The 22992-nt window shown below is 37.0% G+C and overlaps 1 protein-coding gene across 2 annotated transcripts in view; it reads left to right on the top strand.

Annotated features, from left to right (window-relative positions):
- Positions 1-22992, top strand: part of UHRF1BP1L (UHRF1 binding protein 1 like) — a 111084-nt gene that overhangs the window by 83752 nt on the left and 4340 nt on the right. For both annotated transcript variants that reach the window (XM_023184422.2, XM_023184505.2), the window contains 7 exons: positions 3571-3764; positions 4112-5616; positions 5900-6075; positions 12612-12754; positions 13514-13664; positions 15593-15846; positions 16137-16245. In XM_023184422.2, coding sequence (XP_023040190.1) covers positions 3571-3764; positions 4112-5616; positions 5900-6075; positions 12612-12754; positions 13514-13664; positions 15593-15846; positions 16137-16245 — 2532 coding nt within the window. The remainder of the gene's footprint in view (positions 1-3570; positions 3765-4111; positions 5617-5899; positions 6076-12611; positions 12755-13513; positions 13665-15592; positions 15847-16136; positions 16246-22992) is intronic.

The following is a 22992-nucleotide window of genomic DNA, read 5'->3' as shown; positions in this document are numbered from 1 at the left end:
TTTCTTCTTGGTTTGGGTCCATTGCTGGTGAGCTAGTGTGATTTTTTTGGAGGTGTTAAAGAACCTTGTCTTAATATTAACAGAGTTGTTTTTCTGGTTCTTTCTCATTTGGGTAGGCTCTCTCAGAGGTAATGTCTGGGACTGAAGGCTGTTGTTCAGATTCTTTTGTCCCGTGACATGTTCCCTTGAAGTGGCATTATCCCTTTTTTTTTTTTTTTTTTGAGACAGAGTTTCACTCTTGTTGCCCAGGCTGCAGTGCAATGGCATGACCTAGGCTCACCGCAATCTTCACCTCCTGGGCTCAAGTGATTCTCCCGCCTTAGCCTCCAGAGTAGCTGGGATTACAGGCATGCGTCACCACACCCGGCTAATTTTGTATTTTTAGTAGAGACAAGGTTCCTCTATGTTGATCAGGCTGGTCTTGAACTCCCGACCTCAGGTGATTTGCCCACCTTGGCCTCCCAAAGTGCTGGGATTACAGGCATGAGCCACTGCACCTGGCTGGTATTCTCCCTGTTTTCCTATGGGTGTGGATTCTGAGAGCCGAGCTGTAGTGACTGTTATCTCTCTTCTAGATCTAGACACCCAGCAAGTCTACCAGGCTCTGGGCTGGTACTGGGGGTTGTCTGCAGAGTCCTGTGATGTGAACCATCTGTGTCTCAGCCATGAGTACCAGCCCAATATTTGGGTTGTCTCTCAGGTCCTGCAGGACCAATCTGCTTCCTTCAGAGGGTCTGGGGGTCCTCTCAGTTTTCCTGATTTATTCCTGTAGTCGTTCTGGAGCAAAACTTCACTATGTGAGCCTCCACACACTGCTAAGTCCATCCAAGTTGGAGCTGCAAACTAGTCCTGCCTCCTGCCTGCCACCTTGTCCCTAAACAAGTAATTTTTCTTCAGAGTTAAGAGTAGTTTCCAGTATTTATGACTTCTAAGCGTTTTTTTTTTTTTTTAATATTCTTTTTTTTTTGAGACACAGTCTCACTCTGTGCCTAGGCTGGAGTACTGTGGCACAATGATGGTTCACTGCTGCCTCAAACTCCTGGACTCGAGTGATCTTCCCATCTTAGCCTCGCTAATAGCTAGGATTATAGGCATGAGCCATCATGTCCAGCTAATTTTAAATTTTTTATAGATACAAGATCTCACTCTGTTGCCTGGGCTAGTCTCAAACTCGTGGGCTCAAATCATCCTCCTGCTTTGGCCTCCCAAAGCGCTGGGATTACAGACATGAGCCAACACTCCTGGCCATCTAGGCTTGTTTATGCAAGTTTTGTTAGCATGTACCAAAGGAATTATAATCTCATTCTATAATCTGTACTTTTTTTTTCCTGAAAAAATTAACAAAATTCCTTCCTTGCGTTTTAAACTTGACCCCCGTAGATACCTGGTAGTGGAATTTCTAGATTATGTTTAACTATTTTTTAATTTAATTTTTTCTTAGAGAAATTTTCAAAAATAAACAAAAGTAGAGAATATAGTATGTTGAACCCTCATGTAGATGAGTTAATTTTCATTCCTCATTATCTCTATTTTGAACAGTACTAAATGATCCAACTTTTATAATCTCTTAACTTTCCTTTTACCATTGTGAAAGTAACATATGCATTATATTTTAACAATAAATAAGAAAAAGCCAAAAAAACAATGCTTGTAAGCTTGCGGTTTGGAGACATCTGCTCAAACGTAAGTATATTCATTTGTTAGGGCTGCTATAACAAATACCACAGACTAGGTGACTTAACAGAAATTTATTGTCTCACAGTTCTGAGGCTAGAGGTCCAAGATGAAGACTTCAGCAGGATTGTTTCTTCTGAGACTGCTCTCCTTATAGATGGTCATCTTCCGCCTGTGTTTTCACATGGTCTTCCCTCTGTGTATGTGTGTTTGTCCCTCCTGTTCTGCTCTTATAAGGATATGAGTCACAATGGACTAGGGCCCACCCAGTGAACTCATTTTACCATAATTGTCTCTTTAAAGGCTTTAGCTCCAAATACATTCTGAGTTACAGGGGGATAGAACTTCAGTAAATGCATTTTGGAGGGACACAATTCAACCCATAGCAGTAAATATAGCAGTGTTAGTCTTGTTTTTAATGCATGTATTTCTTTTACATATTTAATTTGCACCCTGCTTCTTTTCCTTAGTGATATCAGAATATTCAGTGTTTCTACAAGCTGCTTTTAAGTATTATTAACTACATACTAATCTATTTTATAAGTAGACTTCTGTTGGAAACTGCATATAGATCTTTCTACTGCTTAGTGTCCTGGGTTCCTTTTTCAGTCCCACATCTGCTCTCAGGGTTCTTTCTGTGCTCTAGCTCTTGGGCAGCATTTGCTCCCTAGTCTACTCTGTGGCTACCATTATCAATCAATCTACATTGAGATATTCCCTCTCCTTCCTTTCCTTTCAGAGTGTGATGCAGTCTCTGCAACAGTCACTTTATTTCTATTCCCAAAGGCAAGCACCTCCACTTCACAATTGCATATCTCTGATAGACTTAAATTGTAATTTTTCTCTGTTTGTATCTGTCTCATGTAATAAACTATGACCTTTTAAGGAAAAAGGACCATGCCCTATTTCTTTTTGTGTTCTTTGTGCTTAGGGTAAGACAGACAATGTAGTTGACATTTAGTGGATCTTAAAGGAAAGTGAATGAATAAATGAATAACATAAGCAAATAAACCATATTCAGGACATTGTTACAGTGTTCCCTCTCCACTGGTGTCTCACACCTTAGATTTATTTTTCTTAAATTTGGTCTAAATGCTCTAGATATGCATAACTTTAGCTTTGGTAGGAATAAATATGTCTGAATTTTTAGAATAAAAGATCTTCATCAGGGTGCTCTGAAAACAAAATGACTGTTATGGTAGAAAAATATGTGTATTTCAGGAAGTGATGTACTCTCTAATTGTAAATATTAGTTTATTTTGGGAGAGCTATGAAAAAGAGTGAACTCATTTTATTGTTCAGGAGATACTTGGTTTTCACATTGCTCCAAGCACTATTATAGGCCTTGATTAAAAGTGGGGAATAAATTTATGCATGGTCCCTCCTTTCAAGGAGAACCTGCTAGCATAGCACTTGCATAAAAAATTGGTCATTAGACTTAGCTCTCTCATTTTAGAGGATTTAGATTAAGATTCAGGTTGTAAAGTCTACGGAAATACATGATTGAGGACCACTTTGATGTGATACGTCATCAAGAAGGTAATGTTTTTACAAGTTCTTGGTGAATACAACCTTAGGAAAGAAAACAGTGCTTCCTGTTTTATGCACTTAGTTTTAGATTAATTTATATATTCAAAATATTCATGTGTTTTGTATATTTATATGTTATAGATATTTTAAAATATTAAAACTTTTTTTCAGTTAGTGAGGCATGGGAAATTTTTTTTTTCTATCTAAATGTGTTTGTTATTCACATGTATCACTTTGATTTTGTAAATAACACCTCAAATTTGTTTTAAGAAAGAATAAAACTAACTAAACATGTATTTTTTTGTTCTCAGGGAAGATTTAGAAACATACAATTAAAATTTTTTTTAAAAAATCTTTTCTCCACAGTTCCATCTCCCAGCCTCTATAGCCAGCTGAATGCACTACAGTTTACTGTGGATGAAAGAAGCATTCTATGGTTAAATCAATTTCTGTTGGATTTAAAACAGAGTCTTAATCAGTTCATGGCTGTGTACAAGTTGAATGACAATTCAAAATCTGACGAGCATGTTGATGTTCGAGTTGATGGCTTAATGCTAAAGGTATCATACAAACAAGTAGTAGTAATGATTTAATTCAATTTTGTTCTTTTTATTTTGCAATTTATTTTGTGCATATATATATATGTTACATTCATTATTAATTCATGTTATTGTTTTTTTAAAAGATTCTCTTCTTAGTGGTCATGTAAGTCCCCTTTACTCTATTTAATAAGATTTGAGGGGAAGAGTTAGTGTTTTATGTCTTAATAGGAAAGTGGTATTTTTGGGGGAAAGGTCAAGAAAAAGAATTTCTGAGCTAAGTCATGTTCCTTTATCTTTAAGATGTATGGATTTGACAGTTGGATGGATTTGACAGTTGGATGAGATTAATTTTTCTTCTCTTCTAGTTTGTCATTCCTTCTGAAATGAAATCTGAATGTCATCAAGATCAGCCACATGCAATTTCTATTCAGAGTTCTGAAATGATTGCCACAAATACAAGGCACTGTCCAAACTGTCGACATTCTGACCTAGAAGCTTTGTTTCAAGACTTTAAAGATTGTGATTTTTTTAGTAAAACATATACCAGCTTCCCCAAATCTTGTGACAATTTTAATCTTCTACATCCAATTTTCCAGAGACATGCTCATGAACAAGATACGAAAATGCATGAAATTTATAAAGGAAATATTACTCCCCAATTGAATAAAAACACTCTTAAAACTTCTGCTGCCACGGATGTTTGGGCTGTGTACTTTTCTCAATTTTGGATAGATTATGAAGGGATGAAAAGTGGAAAAGGACGGCCAATAAGTTTTGTAGATTCATTCCCTCTTTCCATTTGGATTTGTCAACCAACAAGATATGCAGAGTCACAAAAAGAGCCGCAAACTTGTAATCAAGTATCTCTAAACACATCACAAAGTGAATCTAGTGATCTGGCTGGCCGATTGAAGCGGAAGAAGCTGTTGAAGGAGTATTATAGTACAGAGTCTGAGCCCTTGGCAAATGGTGGTCAGAAGCCTTCTTCATCAGATACATTTTTTAGATTTTCCTCTTCCTCGTCAGAAGCAGATATTCATGTCTTAGTTCATGTTCATAAACATGTCAGTATGCAGATTAATCACTACCAGTATCTGCTCCTGCTTTTCCTGCATGAGTCACTTATCCTGCTTTCAGAGAACTTAAGGAAAGATGTAGAAGCTGTAACTGGCAGTCCTGCTAGTCAGACATCCATTTGTATTGGAATTTTACTTAGAAGTGCAGAACTGGCTCTTTTGCTCCATCCAGTGGATCAAGCAAATACTCTTAAGTCTCCTGTTTCTGAAAGTGTGAGCCCAGTGGTACCTGATTATTTGCCTACAGAAAATGGGGATTTTTTGTCTTCAAAAAGAAAACAAATTAGTAGGGATATAAATAGAATTAGAAGTGTAACTGTTAATCATATGTCAGACAACAGATCTATGAGTGTTGACCTTAGCCATGTCCCTTTAAAGGATCCTTTGCTTTTTAAATCAGCTAGTGATACAAATCTGCAAAAAGGCATTTCTTTTATGGACTATTTATCAGATAAACATTTAGGGAAAATAAGTGAAGATGAAAGTAGTGGACTTGTTTACAAAAGTGGCTCAGGAGAAATTGGATCAGAAACAAGTGACAAAAAGGATTCATTTTATACAGATTCAAGTAGTATCTTAAACTACAGAGAAGATTCAAATATGCTGTCATTTGATAGTGATGGTAATCAAAACATACTTTCAAGTAGTTTAACTAGTAAAGGAAATGAAACCATAGAGTCCATCTTTAAAGCTGAAGATTTGCTTCCGGAAGCAGCTTCAGTCTCTGAAAACCTGGATATCAGTAAAGAAGAGACCCCCACAGTTAGAACACTTAAATCACAGTCATCTTTAAGGTAACAACATTTTATTGCCCTTTTTAAAAATTAATTTATTTTGTGGAGTGTGTGTGCCTGTGAGTGTATTTTGTTTTGAGGCAAGAAAGCTCATGACAAAATAAGGCTTTGTTAACATGTGAAAGAGTAGGTGTTTCAAAATATGAAAACACTTTGAGCTTATATGTTTAAATATAATTTCAGCTATGGATGCTATATACATATTTTAATTATCTTAGATGTATTTTTTTAGATAGAATTCTTTTCTGTATATGTAATAACTTTCTAATTATTTTGTTAACAGTGGAAAGCCTAAGGAACGTTGCCCACCCAACCTGGCTCCTCTCTGTGTTTCTTATAAGAATATGAAAAGAAGCTCTTCACAAATGTCATTGGATACCATTTCACTTGACAGCATGATATTGGAAGAACAGATGTTAGAAAGTGATGGAAGTGACAGCCATATGTTTTTGGAAAAAGGTAAAGTTATGGTTTAAGAATTCATATTACATACATACACCTTAGGGGAAAAGGGATGTTATATATATATAATATATAACAATTATATTCAATAATTGTTAACTGTACCTATGCTTTTTAAAGTTGTTGGGCATAACTAAAAACAAATGAATATTTTTAGTTATATTAAGTAATTGTTAATTATTAATAATATTTAGTTATTTTTAGATATATTCTGATTGTTCATTATAGCCCCCCCAAAAAGACTTATTTATACATTCATGGACTATGCAAGAGTACCTAACTTTCCTCTAATGATTGTTCCATTGTTTCTTTTAACCAGATACTCCTGCCTCTCTATGGCTGAGATCCAGCAATTATATGTATGCAGTCACTTAGACCATAAAGCAGCCAATATTAAGGCTACCAGCCTGTATTACAGAGACTCCTATATTTGGAAATTTGATTAGATGGGCTTAATTTGCATGGTGAATTCTACTGATTTACAAAATTAGGATTCTTTCACATATATGATAGTATATGGTGGAACTACGTGATTTTCCCATTTTATTGAGAGACAACCAATGCCCTAGTAAAGACTGCTAGAAATGAATTAGGTGGTGTTTGTTGCATCTCCTTCATTAAGGCATTAAGGAGTTTGTAAACAAGAATTAGCATGGGCCATAGTCAGAAAGTAGTTGCTGCAGACACAAAAACATAGGAGACCAGAGGCAAATATGAATTACTTTGTGTTTTCTTTTCTTTTCTTTTTTTTTTGAGATGGAGCTTCACTCTGTCGCCCAGGCTGGAGTGCAGTATTGTGATCTCAGCTTACTGCATCCTCTGCCTTCGGGTTCAAGCAGTTCTCCTGCCTCAGCCTCCCGTGTAGCTGGGATTGCAGGCATGCACCACCATGCCCGGCTAATTTTTGTACTTTTTCTAGGGATGGGGTTTCGTCATGTTGGCCAGGCTGGTCTCAAACTCCTGACCTTGAATGATCCGTGCACCTCAGCGTCCCAAAATGCTGGGATTATAGACATGAGCCGCCATGCCTGGCCTGAATTACTTTCTGTTTGAAAGGAAATAAGCCCATTGATTTAGTTGAAAAGCTTAGATTAGATAATTAGTAACATAAATATAACAAGTATGTAATAAGTAATAATATAATATATATTACTAAAGTACCATAATAGTAGCTACCATTTGTTGCCAAGCAATGTCTGTTTTGTTCTGCTATCACAGAATACCACAGACTGGGTAATTTATAAAGAACAGAAATTTATTTCTCACAGTTCTGGAGACTGGGAAGTCCAAGACCAAACCTCATCAAATTGTAAGGGTTGTAATTTGCAGTCCTCTGTAGGTCAAGAGAAGCTACCTGAAGCCTGTTTTTTAAGGGCCGTAATCCCATTCATGTAGGGGCAAGCTCTCATGGGCTGATCACCTGTTAAAGGCCCTACCTCTTAGTACTATCACTTTGCCAACACATGAATTTCAAAGGGACACATTCATACCATTGCAGATGCTTAAATAGTTTACTTCTTTTAATTTGAATTACAACTCTGTAATAATAGAAGCTAACATTTATTTACTTTGTGTTGGTACCATTCTATATGCTTTGTATATATTTTAATGAATTTAAACCTCACAACAATTCTATCAATAGTATACTGTTATCTTCAGAGAGAGGTTAAATAACGAATCCAAAGTAACACAGCTAGTTAGTGGTTTAAATTCAGGTATTCTGGCTCTAGAGCCTATTGTCTACTATGTACCAAATTGCCTCAACCCTATGAGGTATAAGTGCTTATTCTTATCCTTTTACAAATACGGAAATTGAGGCTCCTGAAGTTTAAGTAGTGTTCCCATAGTGACATTATTGTACGCAGAGCTGGGATTGTCTTTCTTGTTATTCTTGTTATTCTTTCTTTTTTTTTTTTTTTGAGATGTAGTTTTTTCCTTGTTGCCCAGGCTGGAGTGCAACGTAACGATCTTGGCTCACTGCAACCTCTGCCTCCTGGGTTCAAGCGATTCTCCTGCCTCAGCCTCTCAAGTAGCTGGGACTACAGGCATCCACCACCACGCCTAGCTAACTTTTGTATTTTTAGTGGAGACGAGGTTTTACCATGCTGGCCAGGCAGGTCTCGAAGTCCTGGTCTCAGCCATCTCAGCCTCCCAAAGTGCTGGGTTTACAGGTGTGAGCTACCATGCCCAGCCTCTTGTTTGTTATTCTAAGCTAATATTTACTAGGGACTTACTATGCCAGTTACTATCGTAGGCATCTTACATGTATTTAGTCTTCAAATAAATTGAGGTAGGAACTGTTATCTTCATTTTAAAGGTGAAGCAAACAAAGCCTAGGGAGGTAAGCAGCTTGCCCAAGGTTATGCAACTAGTAAGTGTAAGAGTTTAGCATTTGAACCCAGTTAGTCAGACTTCAAAGTCTGAGCTCTTCTATCTGACGCAAACATGTCTTCTTAAAAAATTTTACCCTTTACACAAGTCAGAGAAAAATCTCTCTACTAGATTCCAGTTTACTTTATCTTGGTGGGAGACACTAGTCAGTTTACCTTACATGATAGATGATATTTAATAACAACAATAGCAAACATTTATTGAACCACCCCTAGTCATACCGCCAAGTGCTGTAAAACACATTATTTAATCCTTAAGACCATCATATGAAGTGGTTATTATTATTGATCACTTTTCTATAGATTTAGAAACCAAAGCTTAAAGAAATAAGATATCTTGTCCAAAAGTTGTAGCCAGCAAGTAGTAAGAGGCAGATTTGTCAGCTATTCTGACTGATGAGCCCAAGTTTTTAACCAATCATTAAGCTCTTCTAGCTCCCCAGACTTGGGGAATGTGTACCATACATAAACAAAAATTCTCAGTCTAGGTCTGATAATTCATAGCAATCTTCTTTCCAGCATATCACTTAAATGTAGAAGAGGTACTGATATGTGTCATGAAAATCTATTCAAGATTCACAGATAGCTGTAGTTCCCGTGTGGCCCTTTATCGTTTAAAATCCTACCTTAACAGAGGATTTTTGTCCTTTGATCAAAATATACTTCAAAAACAATGTTCTTGTGGCAGATCACCCTACTTAATCTGAAAGCATCAGTGGTTTTATTATTTCTAATAAATAATAGTAAGGAAAAGTGACTACCACTCAATGTGGAAAACTTGGAAAATACAACCATAATTTGGAGAGTAAAATCACCAAAAAGTCTCTCTCACATTCACAATATATCAACTGTTATTTATTTTATGAATTTTTATATGTAAACTCCTTTGAAAATATTTTTAAACCTGTATAAAATTGTCATAAGAATGTACCATAGCCTTTTAAAGATTTCCCTGATGTTGGATGTTTAGATTGTTTATAATTTATCAGTTATAAAAGTGCTATAATTATATTATTTTTCACAAATTTTTGTCTGCATTTTTGATGACTATCTTAGAATAGATTCCACTAGTAGACTAGGATCTTAAAAAGTGTGGACTTTGTGTATAACATTTTAATGATATACATTCCTGGTTCTTTTGAACAGTGACTTATTTTTATGTCAGGGTCATTAATTTTTATTGGAAGGAGACTCTTGGTATTTTGTTTTAATTTTACAAGAAATATATGAATATTTTTTTCATTTTAAAAGGATAATAAGGGTGATACTAAGGTGATAACTTCAATTTTTACTCTAGGCATTTCCTTAAACCAGATAATATGATCTCCTTGATATCATTCCCCATTGCAGAAGTAACTACCATCAACTTTTGGTATATATGCTTCCAGGCCTTTATCTATGTATTTTTATATATGTGTGTGGGTGTGTCAGATACGTAAAAAGGTATGTGTATACAAAAAGATATGTATGTGTATGCATGCATGTATACATATTTATGAATGTATGTACATATTTATGAACACATAAACAACATAGCTACCTCTGGTCCCTAACTAGTCTTTCCACATCTCTTCTTATCCATTTACAGTTCATACTTTATTCTATAGCCAAAATATATATATATTTTTTATACCAAGTCTCTATCGCCCAGGTTGGAGTGTGGTGGTGTGATTTCGGCTCACTGCAACCTCTGCCTCCTGGGTTCAAGTGATTCTTCTGCCTCCTCAGCCTCCGAAATAGCTGGGATTACAGGTGTGTGCCACCACACCCAGCTAATTTTTGTATTTTTAGTCAAGATGGGGTTTTACCATGTTGGCCAGGCTGGTCTTGAACTCCTGACCTCAGGTGATCCACCCGCCACGGCCTCCCAAAGTGCTGGGATTTCAGGCGTGAGCCGCTGTTCCTGGCCAGGCAAAATACTCCTTTAAAAAACACAAATTTGGCCGAGCATGGTGGTTCACACCTATAATCCCAGCATTTTGGGAGGCCGAGGTGGGCTGATCACAAAGTCAGGAGGTGGAGACCATCCTGGCTAACATGGTGAGAACCGGTCTTTACTAAAACTACAAAAAATTAGCCAGACATAGTGGCACATACCTGTAGTCCCAGCTACTTAGGAGGCTGAGGCAGGAGAATCGCTTGAACCCTGGAGGCAGAGGCTGCAGTGAGCCGAGATCGCACCACGGCACTCCAGCCTAGGCGACACTCCAGCCTAGGCGACAGAGCAAGACTCTGTCTTTTTTTAAAAAAAAAAAGGAGAGAAAAAAAACCCCACAGATTTGATCATGTCATTTTCCACTGTACTGCTGATAACTTGTAATTGGTTTAAGGCTATTAAGTTAAAATTCTTAATATTACTGACAATCCTCTGTGTGATGTGGCCCCAGCTTACCTTTTCGGATGTTTTCCCATGTGCTCATTATACTTCAGATGGATCATAGTTTATTTCAGTCTTTCTCTCACTTTCTTTACTGTGATAAACTTTTCCATCTCAGTCTGTTGTACCTGTTTCTGGAATGCTCTTTTTCATTCTGTTTATTTTATTATTTTTACTTTTAATTAGAGTTGTTAAGGATAACTCTTGGCTTTATTTTTCCCGCTCATTATTTTATCCACTCTCCTTGCAATTATTCTTTGCTCTCCTTGCAATTATTCTTTTCCATGTAAATTAAAAAAAAAAAAATTTTTTTAAAGGGGGCCAGGCACAGTGGCTCACGCCTGTAATCCCAGCACTGTGGGAGGCCAAGGCAGGCAGATCACTTGAGGTCAGGAGTTCGAGACCACCGTGATTAACATAGTGAAACCCCATCTTTACTTAAAATACAAAAATTAGCCAGGCATGGTGGTGCGTTCCTGTAATCCCAGATACTTGGGAGGCTGAGGCAGGTGGAGGTTGCAGTGAGCTGAGATCGTGCCACTATACTCCAGTCTGGCCAAAAGAGTGAGACACTGTCTCAAAAAAAAAAAAAATTTTTTTTTGAGGGAATCTTTTTTTTTTTTTTTTTGAGATGGGGTCTCACTCTGTCATCCAGGCTAGAGTTCAGTGCAGTGGTGTGATCTTGGCTCACCTCAATCTCTACCTCCCGGACTCACGTGGTCCTCTGCCTTAGCCTCCTGAGTAGCTGAGACCATAGGCAAGTGCCGCTACGTCTGGCTAATTTTTTGTATTTTTGGTAGAGATGGGGTTTTGCTGTGTTGCCCAGGCTGGTCTTGAACTCCTGGGCTCAAGTGATCCTCTCACCAAAGTGCTGGGATTACACAGGTGTGAGCCACTGCACCCAGGCTTGTTCACTTTAGCAGAAATACTGTTTTATCACAGATGTTCTCTTAACCCCTGATGATGTTAGGAACCCCTTATGAAATGCCTTTATTAGTCCCTCATACCACAATAGTATTCACAGGTATCTTCTCCCTGGGCCATTTAATAATTTGTTGAGCACCTACCACATTGCCAAGCACTATGTTAGAAGCTGATTACAGAGTAGTAAATATAATAATAAATTGAGACTTATGTTTTGTATGTCTTTAGGTTTTCTTACCTAATTTTTTTATTAATTCATTTTTATGGTATTTTTTAAAAGTATTGATCTGTAATGGCTACCGAATTTTTTTTTAATTGTCTTTTACCACAGATAGTTGGAGAAATTGAATTATAGCACATTAATTGTTTGATAACTAATTACAATCTAATTTTTCTTGGTCCATTTTTTAAAGGAGGCAATGCTTGAGAAAGAATTGAAGGGGCCGGGCGCAGTGGCTCACGCCTGTAATCCCAGCACTTTGGGAGGCCAAGGCGGGCGGATCACGAGGTCAGGAGATGGAGACCATCCTGGCAAACACGGTGAAACCCTGTCTCTATTAAAAATACAAAAAATTAGCCGGGCGTGGTGGCGGGCGCCTGTAGTCCCAGCTACTCGGGAGGCTGAGGCAGGAGAATGGCGTGAACCCGGGAGGTAGAGCTTGCAGTGAGCCGAGATCACGCAACTGCACTACAGCCTGGGCAACAGAGCGAGACTACGTCTCAAAAAAAAAAAAAAGAGGAAACAGTTGAAGGGATAGTCCTTTTTTGTTAAATAAACATGCAGTGTTAGATGATGTGTAAAACTGATTTGAATTTATTAATTTACTTTTGTATTGTTTCAGGAAATAAAAAGAACTCAACTACAAATTACAGGGGCACAGCAGAAAGTGTGAATACTGGTGCAAACCTACAGAATTATGGTGAAACTTCTCCAGATGCCATCAGTACAAATTCAGAGGGTGCTCAGGAAAATCATGATGACCTGGTAATAAACATTTCAGATAATTTCAGAGAGATTCTATGAAGATAAATGCCACCAGTTTTATTTCATATTTGACATGTATATATTTTGAGAAACTCAATATAACATGAATTTTTAGATGGTGGGCAATTCATTTTGCGGCTTTTGTTCTTGAAAATGCTTCCCCCCAGTCAATTGTTTTTCCTTTGATTTTACTTTTCTAAATTTGTTTTATCAGATTGAGGAGTGGAGGCTCTTTCTTTTTTCTGTCTTGCCTTTTATGTTTTTTATTTTAATATTTTTAAAGACAGAATCTCACTCTGTTGCCCAGGCTGGAGTACAGAGATGTGTCCATAGCCTACTGCAGCCGTGAATTCCTGGGCCTAAGTGATCTTCCTGCCCCAGCCTCCCTAGTAGCTGGGACCAGGTGCACACCACCACACCTGGCTGTTTTAAATTTTTTTGTAGATACAGGGTCTCACTGTGTTGCCCAAGCTAATGGTTTCTTTTAAGCCCTCCTGATGTAGTGAAAGACTTGAAAAATATATTTTGTCTAGCTTTTAATGAAAATCATTTTACAATCCTTGTGACCTAATTTAATAATAAATAAATGAAAGGTTTTCACTATAATGTAACAACTGTTTTCTGTAGATCACAAGTATATTTTTGGTCTGGTAGGTCATAGTTGTATTTTTAGAGGGTAACGGTAGTTTCCTATATTATTTCTTAAATTTTGTTTTGAACTGCTTGGCATACTAATATTATTTATGCAATCATTAATAGATGTCCGTTGTGGTATTTAAAATTACTGGTGTTAATGGAGAAATTGACATCCGAGGGGAAGATACAGAAATCTGTCTTCAAGTGAACCAGGTGACACCAGACCAGTTAGGCAATATCAGCCTTCGGCATTACCTTTGTAATCGTCCAGTTGGTGAGTTTTTTTTTTCTTTTTATTAACTACTTTTCATATGCAATGGTTTAATATGTTTTAACTTTTATATATGTCTCACCAGCAATCCTATCTTGGCTATAATTGAATTCAAGGAAAATTACATTTACTTATTATAATAATTATTATTTGTAGTTTGTGGTTTTTTCTACAGTGTGAGGAGCTTCAATAGGAAGACATAGTGTAATAGTTCCATGGCATAAAGGGTAGCAGGGGGGTAGCAGGGAGGAGTGACTTTGACAAAGAAAATTTTTGTTTTGTTTTATTTCGTCTCCAAAAAACTCATTTTGTTTGAAATTATTCCTGGCTTTACTCCATGGAATGAGAATGTGTATGTGTGTAGATCTAGACAGATAAAAAGGCAAAATAAAATCACATTAATCAAGTTGTTTGTTGGCAAGTTCTCTTGTTCAGCAAGCTCACTCTTGTTTTTCTTGCTATGGGAAAGAACACTAACCATTACCAATTTATGGCTGTTTCTTTTACCTTCTATTTTAAAAAATAAAAATATTTGAATTTTGAAATATATACATCTTTGGAGTTACATTTGAACTCTTGCATTATTTTCTGGAATGTTAATAAGTAGTAATAACACTAATTAAGTATACTTCTGTACCTGGAATACAAGCTTCAAGAGCACCTCTCTACCTGGAATTGTGAATGGAGACCTATCCTTGGTGTAAATAAATACACACATCTTTAATTTCTTGCAAATCTCCCCCTTTCACAAATATGCATACATTTGACCTGTTGAAGACTAGTCACACCCATGCTGAAGAAAAATAAAATACCTTCTCATTATGAATTTTTAAAAATCCATCATGAATTGATATAGCAGTCTTCTTATGAGGACCCATGGGATAAATAACTTTCATACCTCAGAAACTGAAACAGCTTTGCCTTTCCAGAACGAGTTTGTTTTTATCTTAAAGGTTATATGAATTCTGAAGCTATCATATTTTTATCTTTTTTGCTAGAGAGCTCATTTTTGGTCTACCTTTTGGTATAGGAATTTAAATAATGCATTTTGGGTTATTAATCTTAGCAACTACCTTTCCCTTTTCCCTTCCATCCTTCCTTTTTTCCTTGTCTCCTCATTTTTTTATCAGATTATACCATGTCCATATTGCCTCTTATTCATTTTGGAACCAAGTAACATAAAATAAATAAGCAAAATAGTTACCCTGAGTGTGAGTTTACAAGTAATTTACTTCAGTGGTTTCACTAGGAGCTTATGTTTTTTAAGTTAGGTATTTTATTATTGGAATTTTAAACTTTGTTTTTAAACTATGTGTTTATACCTGTCTATACCATCTATAAATTTTTTTGGGGGGATAGGGTCCAGGCATAAGTAAATGTAATTTTACACACACACACACACATACACACACTTTCTCTCTCTCTTCGCTTAATTTCAGTTTTCGATCTGCCTTCTAATAGAAACAGTTTAATGAGGTCTTCTCTGTTTACTTTTCTGTTATTTAAGGACCCAATTTAATGAGGAAGGTGCAAAACCTCAGGCTTTGTTAACTTCTTGAGAAATGGCTTAAGAGTCACTTTAAATGTCTGACTTATTTCTGCTTCACAGCCAACATTTGAATGTATACTTAGGTACACAATGAAACACATACTAAGTATCTGAGGCATGTATCACACCTGAGTTCTATCATGACATATTTTTCTTGTTATCAAAAAAACAGAAAATACAGAAAAATCAACATTATTGTAGTAGAAAGTTGCCTTAAAATGTTGAAATTAGTGTGTGTACGTATATTGTATATGTACTATAGAATATCACTTAAACTAGGGGTGAATAGTAAGACTAGTATTATTTTAATGTACCACATGGCACATAATTGTAATATTATTGAATAATGCTACAAACATTTTTGTATGTTCATTTTCCTTAGGTTCCGATCAGAAAGCTGTAATTCATTCCAAATCCTCTCCTGAGATTTCTCTGAGGTTTGAAAGTGGTCCTGGTGCTGTAATACACTCTTTACTTGCAGAAAAAAATGGATTTCTGCAGTGCCACATAGAAAACTTCAGCACTGAGTTTCTTACATCTTCTCTTATGAATATTCAACATTTTTTGGAAGATGAAACTGTTGCAACAGTAATGCCAATGAAGATACAAGTTTCTAACACAAAAATAAATTTAAAAGTATGTTAATAAATAATTTTATATTTTCATGTTCTTTTTGCCTATCTGGACTTTCATTCATGTCTAAGAATGTGCCTTTTCTATAATATATGTTCTATCAGCATTTATTAAAATGATTTTGTCTTTTTTGGTAAATGATGTAGAGATCTGTTTTGGAAATGAGGAAATGTCAAAATGTAACAGGCAGTTTTCTCACTGTATCAGCTGAAACATATAAAGATACATGTGTTATCTTTAACTCATTAAAAATATGACCCACTGAATGGCAATGTTATTTTTCTTTCCTGTAGGATGACAGTCCCCGGAGTAGTACAGTATCCCTTGAACCAGCTCCTGTAACTGTACATATTGATCATCTTGTGGTAGAGAGAAGTGACGATGGCTCTTTTCATATCAGAGGTATATATGAAAAACTGTTTGTTTATTTATGATACGGAGTTTCGTTCTTGTCGCCCAGGCTGAAGTGCAATGACGCGATCTTGGCCTACTGCAACCTCTGCCTCGCTGGTTTGAGTGATTCTCCTGCCTAAGCCTCCTGAGTAGCTGGGATTACAGGTGCCTGTCACCATGCCCAGCTAATTTTTATATTTTTAGTATAAAAAAAAATTTTAGTAGAGATGGAGTTTTGCATGTTGGCCAGGCTGGTCTCAAACTCCTGACCTCAGGTGATCCACCTGCCTCAGGCTCCCAAAGTCCTGGGATGACAGGCCAGCCACTGCGCCAAGCTGATGAAAACCCATTTAAATGAGCACCTACTCAAATTTCAAAGTTAAATTATTTACATACTGATTGTTTCTTTTCACTTATATTTCTTTTATATATATACATACATAGTAGTGGAAGATTGACGGACGCCTTCAGTACATCGTAATAAAGTATCCTCTATACGTATACCAGCCTCTACCCTGGAAAAAACCTCACATATAGTTGGTTTAGTACCGGTTGTACAAATGTGTTTTGAATATTGTAGAAAGTGAGAGAGGCCTTCAGGATCTTACACATCTCTTGATCTTACTCGTGTCTTTCCATTGATCTCTTTCTTAGCTTTATTTCCTACTTTTACTTCTTATAATGGAACTTACCTTGCACTTCTCTGCACTTTGCACATCTCTGCATTCTTTTTTTTTTTTTTTTTTTTTTTTTGAGGCGGAGTCTTGCTCTGTCGCCCGGACATCTCTGCGTTCTTACTTGCCTTGTTATTTCTCATTGGAATTGCTCATCACTATGTGGATTTCATTCATCCTTCCATTGTTCTCTCAACTTTCTTCTTTATACTGACACTTTCTTTTTATTAATATTATTATTATACTGTAAGTTCTAGGGTACATGTACCCAACGTGCAGGTTTGTTATGTAGGTGTACGTGTGCCATGTTGGTTTGCTGCACCCATCAACTCGTCATTTACATTAGGTATTTCTCCTAATGCTATCCCTCCCCCAGCCCCCACCCCCCAACAGGCCCCGGTGTGTGATGTTCCCTGCCCTGTGTTCAAGTGATCTCATTGTTCAGTTCCCACCTACAAGTGAGAACATGCAGTGTTTGGTTTTCTGTCCTTGTGATAGCTTGCTTAGAATGATGGTTTCTAGCATCATCCATGTCCCTGCAAAGGACATGAACTCATCCTTTTTTACGGCTGCATAGTATTCTGTGGTGTATATGTGCCACATTTTCTTAATCCAGTCTGTCATTGATGGACATTTGGGTTGGTTCCAAGTCTTTGCTATTGTGAATAATGCCGCAAGAAGCATACATATGCATGTGTCTTTATAATAGCATGATTTATAATCCTTTGGGTATATACCCAGTAATGGGATCACTGGGTCAAATGGTAATTCTAGTTCTAGATCCTTGAGGAATCACCACACTGTCTTCCACAACAGTTGAACTAATTTACACTCCCACAAACAGTGTAAAAGCGCTATTTCTCCACATCCTCTCCAGCATCTGTTGTTTCCTGACTTTTTAGTGATAGCCATTCTAACTGGCATGAGATGGTATCTCATTGTGGTTTTGATTTGCATTTTTCTGATGACCAGTGATGATGAACATTTTTTCATATGTCTGTTGGCTGCATAAACATCTTCTTTTGAGAAGTGTCTGTTCCTATCCTTTGCCCACTTTTTGATGGTGTTGTTTGTTTTTTCCTTGTAAATTTGTTTTAAGTTCTTTGTAGTTTCTGAATATTAGCCCTTTGTCAGATGGATACATTGCAAAAATTATCTCCCATTCTATAGGTTGCCTATTCACTCTGATGATAGTTTCTTTTGCTGTGCAGAAGCTCTTCAGTTTAATTAGATCCCATTTGGCAATTTTGGCTTTTGTTGCCATTGCTTTTGATATTTTAGTCATGAAGTCTTTGCCCATGCCTATGTCCTGAATGGTATTGCCTAGGTTTTCTAATTGGGTTTTTATGATTTTAGGTCTTACATTTAAGTCTTTAATCCATCTTCAGTTAATTTTTGTGTAAGGGGTAAGGAAGGGATCCAGTTTCAGCTTTCTACATATGGCTAGCCAGTTTTCCCAGCACCATTTATTAAATAGCGAATCCTTTCCCCATTTCTTGCTTTTGTCAGGTTTGTCAGAGATCAGATGGTTGTGGATGTGTGGTGTTATTTCTCAGGCCTCTGTTCTGTTCCACTGATCTGTGTATCTGTTTTGGTACCAGTAGCATGCTGTTTTGGTTAATGTAGCCTTGTAGTATAGTTTGAAGTCAGGTAGCATGATGCCTCCAGCTTTGTTCTTTTGGCTTAGGATTGTCTTGGCTCTGTGGGTTCTTTTTTGGTTTCATATGAAATTTAAAGTAGTTTTTTCCAATTCTGTGAAGAAAGTCAGTGGTAGCTTGATGGGGATAGCTTTGAATCTATAAATTAACTTGGGCAGTATCGCCATTTTCATGATACTGATTCTTACTATCCATGAGCATGAAATATTCTTCCATTTGTTTGTGCCCTCTTTTTTTTTTTTTTTTTTGAGACGGAGTCTTGCTCTAGCTGGGACTACAGGCACCTGCCACCTCGCCCAGCTAATTTTTTGTATATTTAGTAGAGATGGGGTTTCACCATGTTAGCCAGGATGGTCTTGATCTCCCGACCTCGTGATCCACCCTCCTCGGCCTCCCAATGTGTCCTCTTTTATTTCGTTGAGCAGTGGTTTGTAGTTCTCCTTGAAGAGGTCCTTCACATCCCTTTAAGTTGTATTTCTAGGTATTTTGTTCTCTTTTTAGTAATTGTGAGTGGGAGTTCACTCATGATTTGGCTCTCTGTCTGTCTGTTAATGGTGTATAGAAATGCTTGTGATTTTTGCACGTTCATTTTGTATCCTGAGGCTGTGCTGAAGTTGCTTATCAGCTTAAGGAGATTTTGGTTTGAGACGACGGGGTTTTCTAAATATACAATCATGTCATCTGCAAACAGAGACAATTTGACTTCCTCTTTTCCTACTTGAATACCCTTTATTTCTTTCTCTTGCCTGATTGCCCTGGCCAGAGCTTCCAATACTGTGTTGAATAGGAGTGATGAGAGAGGGCATCCTTGTATAGTGACACTTTCTTTATAATCTGATGTGAGTTCTTCCACTTCTTTTGGCACTTTTCTGTACGTTAGTTACTTGCGGTATATTGTCTATGTACTTAGTTCACCTTTAATGTTAGTATCCCCACTCTAACAAAATTTTTAAGGTCGCTAATGTAAGGTCTGTGTCTTTTAAGGTAGTGAGTAGTGGAAAGAGCATGAGTCAGTAGATCTATGTGTTCTGGGCTTCACTATTTTAGTAGCTAGTTGAAAGAATGACATGTACATCTGTTTCATCTCCTATCAAAAACCTCATGAAATGACAGAAAACATGTCAACTAAAGAATAAAGTTATTAACAATGCTACAGAAGAAAGGAGAGGACAATTGCAGATGTAGGAACAGTTTGTGGGAGACTCTTAAAGAGTCCTGTCCTCTGTAGTTTGGAAACAAGTGGAGACAGACATAGGAGAAAGGCCAACGAAGATCAAAATGGTAGCTCTATTACTGATAATTGCTCAGGTGGAGAGGATAGCTTAGGTCTGTGAGAAGACTCTGCCTGGCTCTCTTTCCCAAATCTTTTAGCTCCCAAAAATTCAGGTCTGTCTTGTAAAAAAAAAAAAAAAAAACAGAAAAGAATGCACCCTCTTGGCAGGAGGTACAGCATATACCAGAGCAAGAGACTGAACTACATATATATAGTTCTTTAAAAAAAAAAACTCATCAATCAGATAAATCATACCTTCTTCCCTGGGAAGCAGTGAGAAACAGGACCAAAAGAATCCAAGAGGACTACACGACTGAAGTTCCTCCTCAAAAATAGGAGGAATCTCCCCAACAAGATACTGAGGTTAGAATGAGCCCCTGAGGCAATAGCATAAATAATATGGGCATTCCTTTTTGGGATCCTTTCCCGTGCCCGTGCCCAGTAGTAGGCTTCAGTAGGATTTGCATATAGACTAAAATATTGAGGGTAGATTATGCAGCTGCTAAGCCCCCAGGAAGGGAATGATTCCCTATTCAGTTAACATACTTGGTGTATCTCACCCAGTAGAGCAGCCTTTCCTTTCTCATAGTCACTAGAGGTTGGCTATGGCAAATAGAAACAGCATTCATAGGCAAGAAAATGGGATAAACATAAACAAGAAAATAGGAAAATACAAGATATTCAACAATTCTGAAACATTTGAAATCAGTAATCTCTGAAACATTTGAAAATAGCAGTACTAATCAGCTTTTATAATTATAAACTAGAAATGCTCTCTAGCTGATTGAGTAGAAAAGGTGCTTGGTGAAAGATAATTGGAATGAATTGAATTGAGAGTCCAGAGATAAACTCTTACATTAATTGATCTTTGGCAAGTCTGGCAAAACAATTCAATGAGGGAAAGAACAGCCTTTTCACAAGTGGTGATGGAATGACTAGATAGCCACATGAAGGAAGCTGAACTTCTTCCTTATACAGGCATACTTTAAATATATTGCAGATTGGATTCCAGACTGCCACAATAAAGTGAGTATCACAATAAAGCAAGTCATACAAATTTTTCGGTTTACCAGTGCATATGAAAGTCATGTTTACACTATTATGTCTAAAAAATGTACATAGCTTAGTTTAAAAATACTTGATTTCTGTCTGGGCATGGTGGCTCATGACTGTAATCTCAGCACTTTGGGAGGCTGAGGTGGATAGATCACCTAAGGTCGAGAGTTCAAGACCAGCCTGGCCAACATGGGAAATCCCTGTCTGCTAAAAATACAAAAATTAGCTGGGTGTGTTGGCGCACATCTGTAGTCCCAGCTACTCGGGAGGCTGAGGCAGGAGAATCGCTTGAATCCAGGAGGTGGAGGTTACAGTGAGCTGAGATCATGCCACTGCACTCCAGCCTGGACGAGAGCAAGAATCCCTCTCAAAAAACAAACAAATTTGATTGCTAAAAAATGCTAATGATCATCTAAACCTTCAGTGATGATCATCTAAACCTTCAGTGAGTCATAATCTTTTCGCTCATGCCTCAAGGTTGATGGCTGCTGACTGATGACAGCCATGGTTGCTGAAGGTTGGGGTGGCTGTGGCAATTTCTTAAGACAACAGTGTTCAATTTTTCTGTTTTCTTTTGTTGCCTGTGCTTTGGATGTCCTGTATAAGAATCCATGGCCAAATCTGAAGTCATTATGATTTTCTCATGTTTTCTTTTAAGAATTTTATAGAATTATCCATTAAATTTAGCTCTTTAACTCAAATGTATCAATTTGAATATGGGTAAGGATTAAAGACACATAGGTTTGTTTCTGGATTCTCAATTCTATTCCACTTGTCTGTATGTCTGTCTTTGGTACTACCGCACTGTCTTGATTACCAGCTTCCTTTAAAGTAAGTTTTAAAATTGGAACATATGAGTCGTCCAACTTTATTGTACCTTTTCAAGATTTTTTTTTACTCTTTTGGGTCCCTTGCAATTCCATATGAATTTTAAAGTCAGCTTGATAATTTCTACAAAGAAGCCAGCTCAACTTCTGATAGGGATTGTGTTAAAGCTGTAGATAGATTTGGGGAGTATTTCCATTAAATCTTCCAATCCATGAAGAGTGGGGATTTTTTCCATCTATTTAGATCTATTTATTTCTTTCAACAATGTTTTATAGTTTTCAGAGTATAGTGAGTTTTTTGCTTCTTTTGTTAAGTTTATTTGTATTCTTTTTGACAGTATTTTAAATGGAATTGTTTTCTTTCATCTGTGGATTCTTTATTACACATTATAGAAATGTAGTTTATTTTTGTGTATTGATTTTGTATCCTGCAACCTCACTGAACTTGATTAGTTCCAGTAGTTTTTTAGTTGTTTCCTTAGTTTTTTTCTATACCCAAGGTCATATCTAATAGAGATAATTTTACTTCTTCCTTTGCAATCTGAATGTCTTCTATTGTTTTTCTTGCCCAGTTGCTCTGGTTAGAACCTCTAAGACAATGTTGAATAGAAGTGACAATAGCAGGCCAGGCGCGGTGGCTCACGCCTGTAATCCCAGCACTTTTGGGAAGCTGAGGCTGGCAGATCACCAGATCAAGAGATTGAGACCATCCTGGCCAACACGGTGAAACCCCATCTCTGCTGAAAATACAAAAATTAGCTGGGTACACCAGCTACTTGGGAGGCTGAGGCAGGAGAATCACTTGAACCTGGGAGATGGAGGTTGCAGTGAGCTGAGATTGTGCCACTGCACTCCAGTCTGGCAACAGAGTGAGACTCCGTCTCAAAAAAAAAAAAAAAAGTAACAATAGGAGACAGCCTTGTCTGGTTTCTGATTTTGGCCAACAGGAAAAGAGTCTAGTCTTTCACCATTAAGTATCATATTAAATGTGGGACGTTTATACATGATGACCTTTTATTAGATTGAGGAAGTTCCCTTCTATTTCTAATTTGGTGAGTGTTTTTATCATGAAAAGGTATTGGATTTTGTCATATGCTTTTTCAGCATCTATTGAGATGAACATGTGGCTTTTGCCTTTTATTCTGTTGATGTATTACATTAGTTACTTTTTGGATGAGATATATATATAGATATAGATATATATAGATATAGATAGATAGATAGATAGATAGATAGATAGATAGATTTTTTTTTTTTTTTTTTTTTTT

The sequence above is a fragment of the Piliocolobus tephrosceles genome, chromosome 10 (genome assembly GCF_002776525.5).
Source record: "Piliocolobus tephrosceles isolate RC106 chromosome 10, ASM277652v3, whole genome shotgun sequence".
Taxonomy (NCBI): domain Eukaryota; kingdom Metazoa; phylum Chordata; class Mammalia; order Primates; family Cercopithecidae; genus Piliocolobus; species Piliocolobus tephrosceles.
Note: the sequence above shows the minus strand (reverse complement) of the source record. Positions and strands in the feature narration are given on the sequence as shown.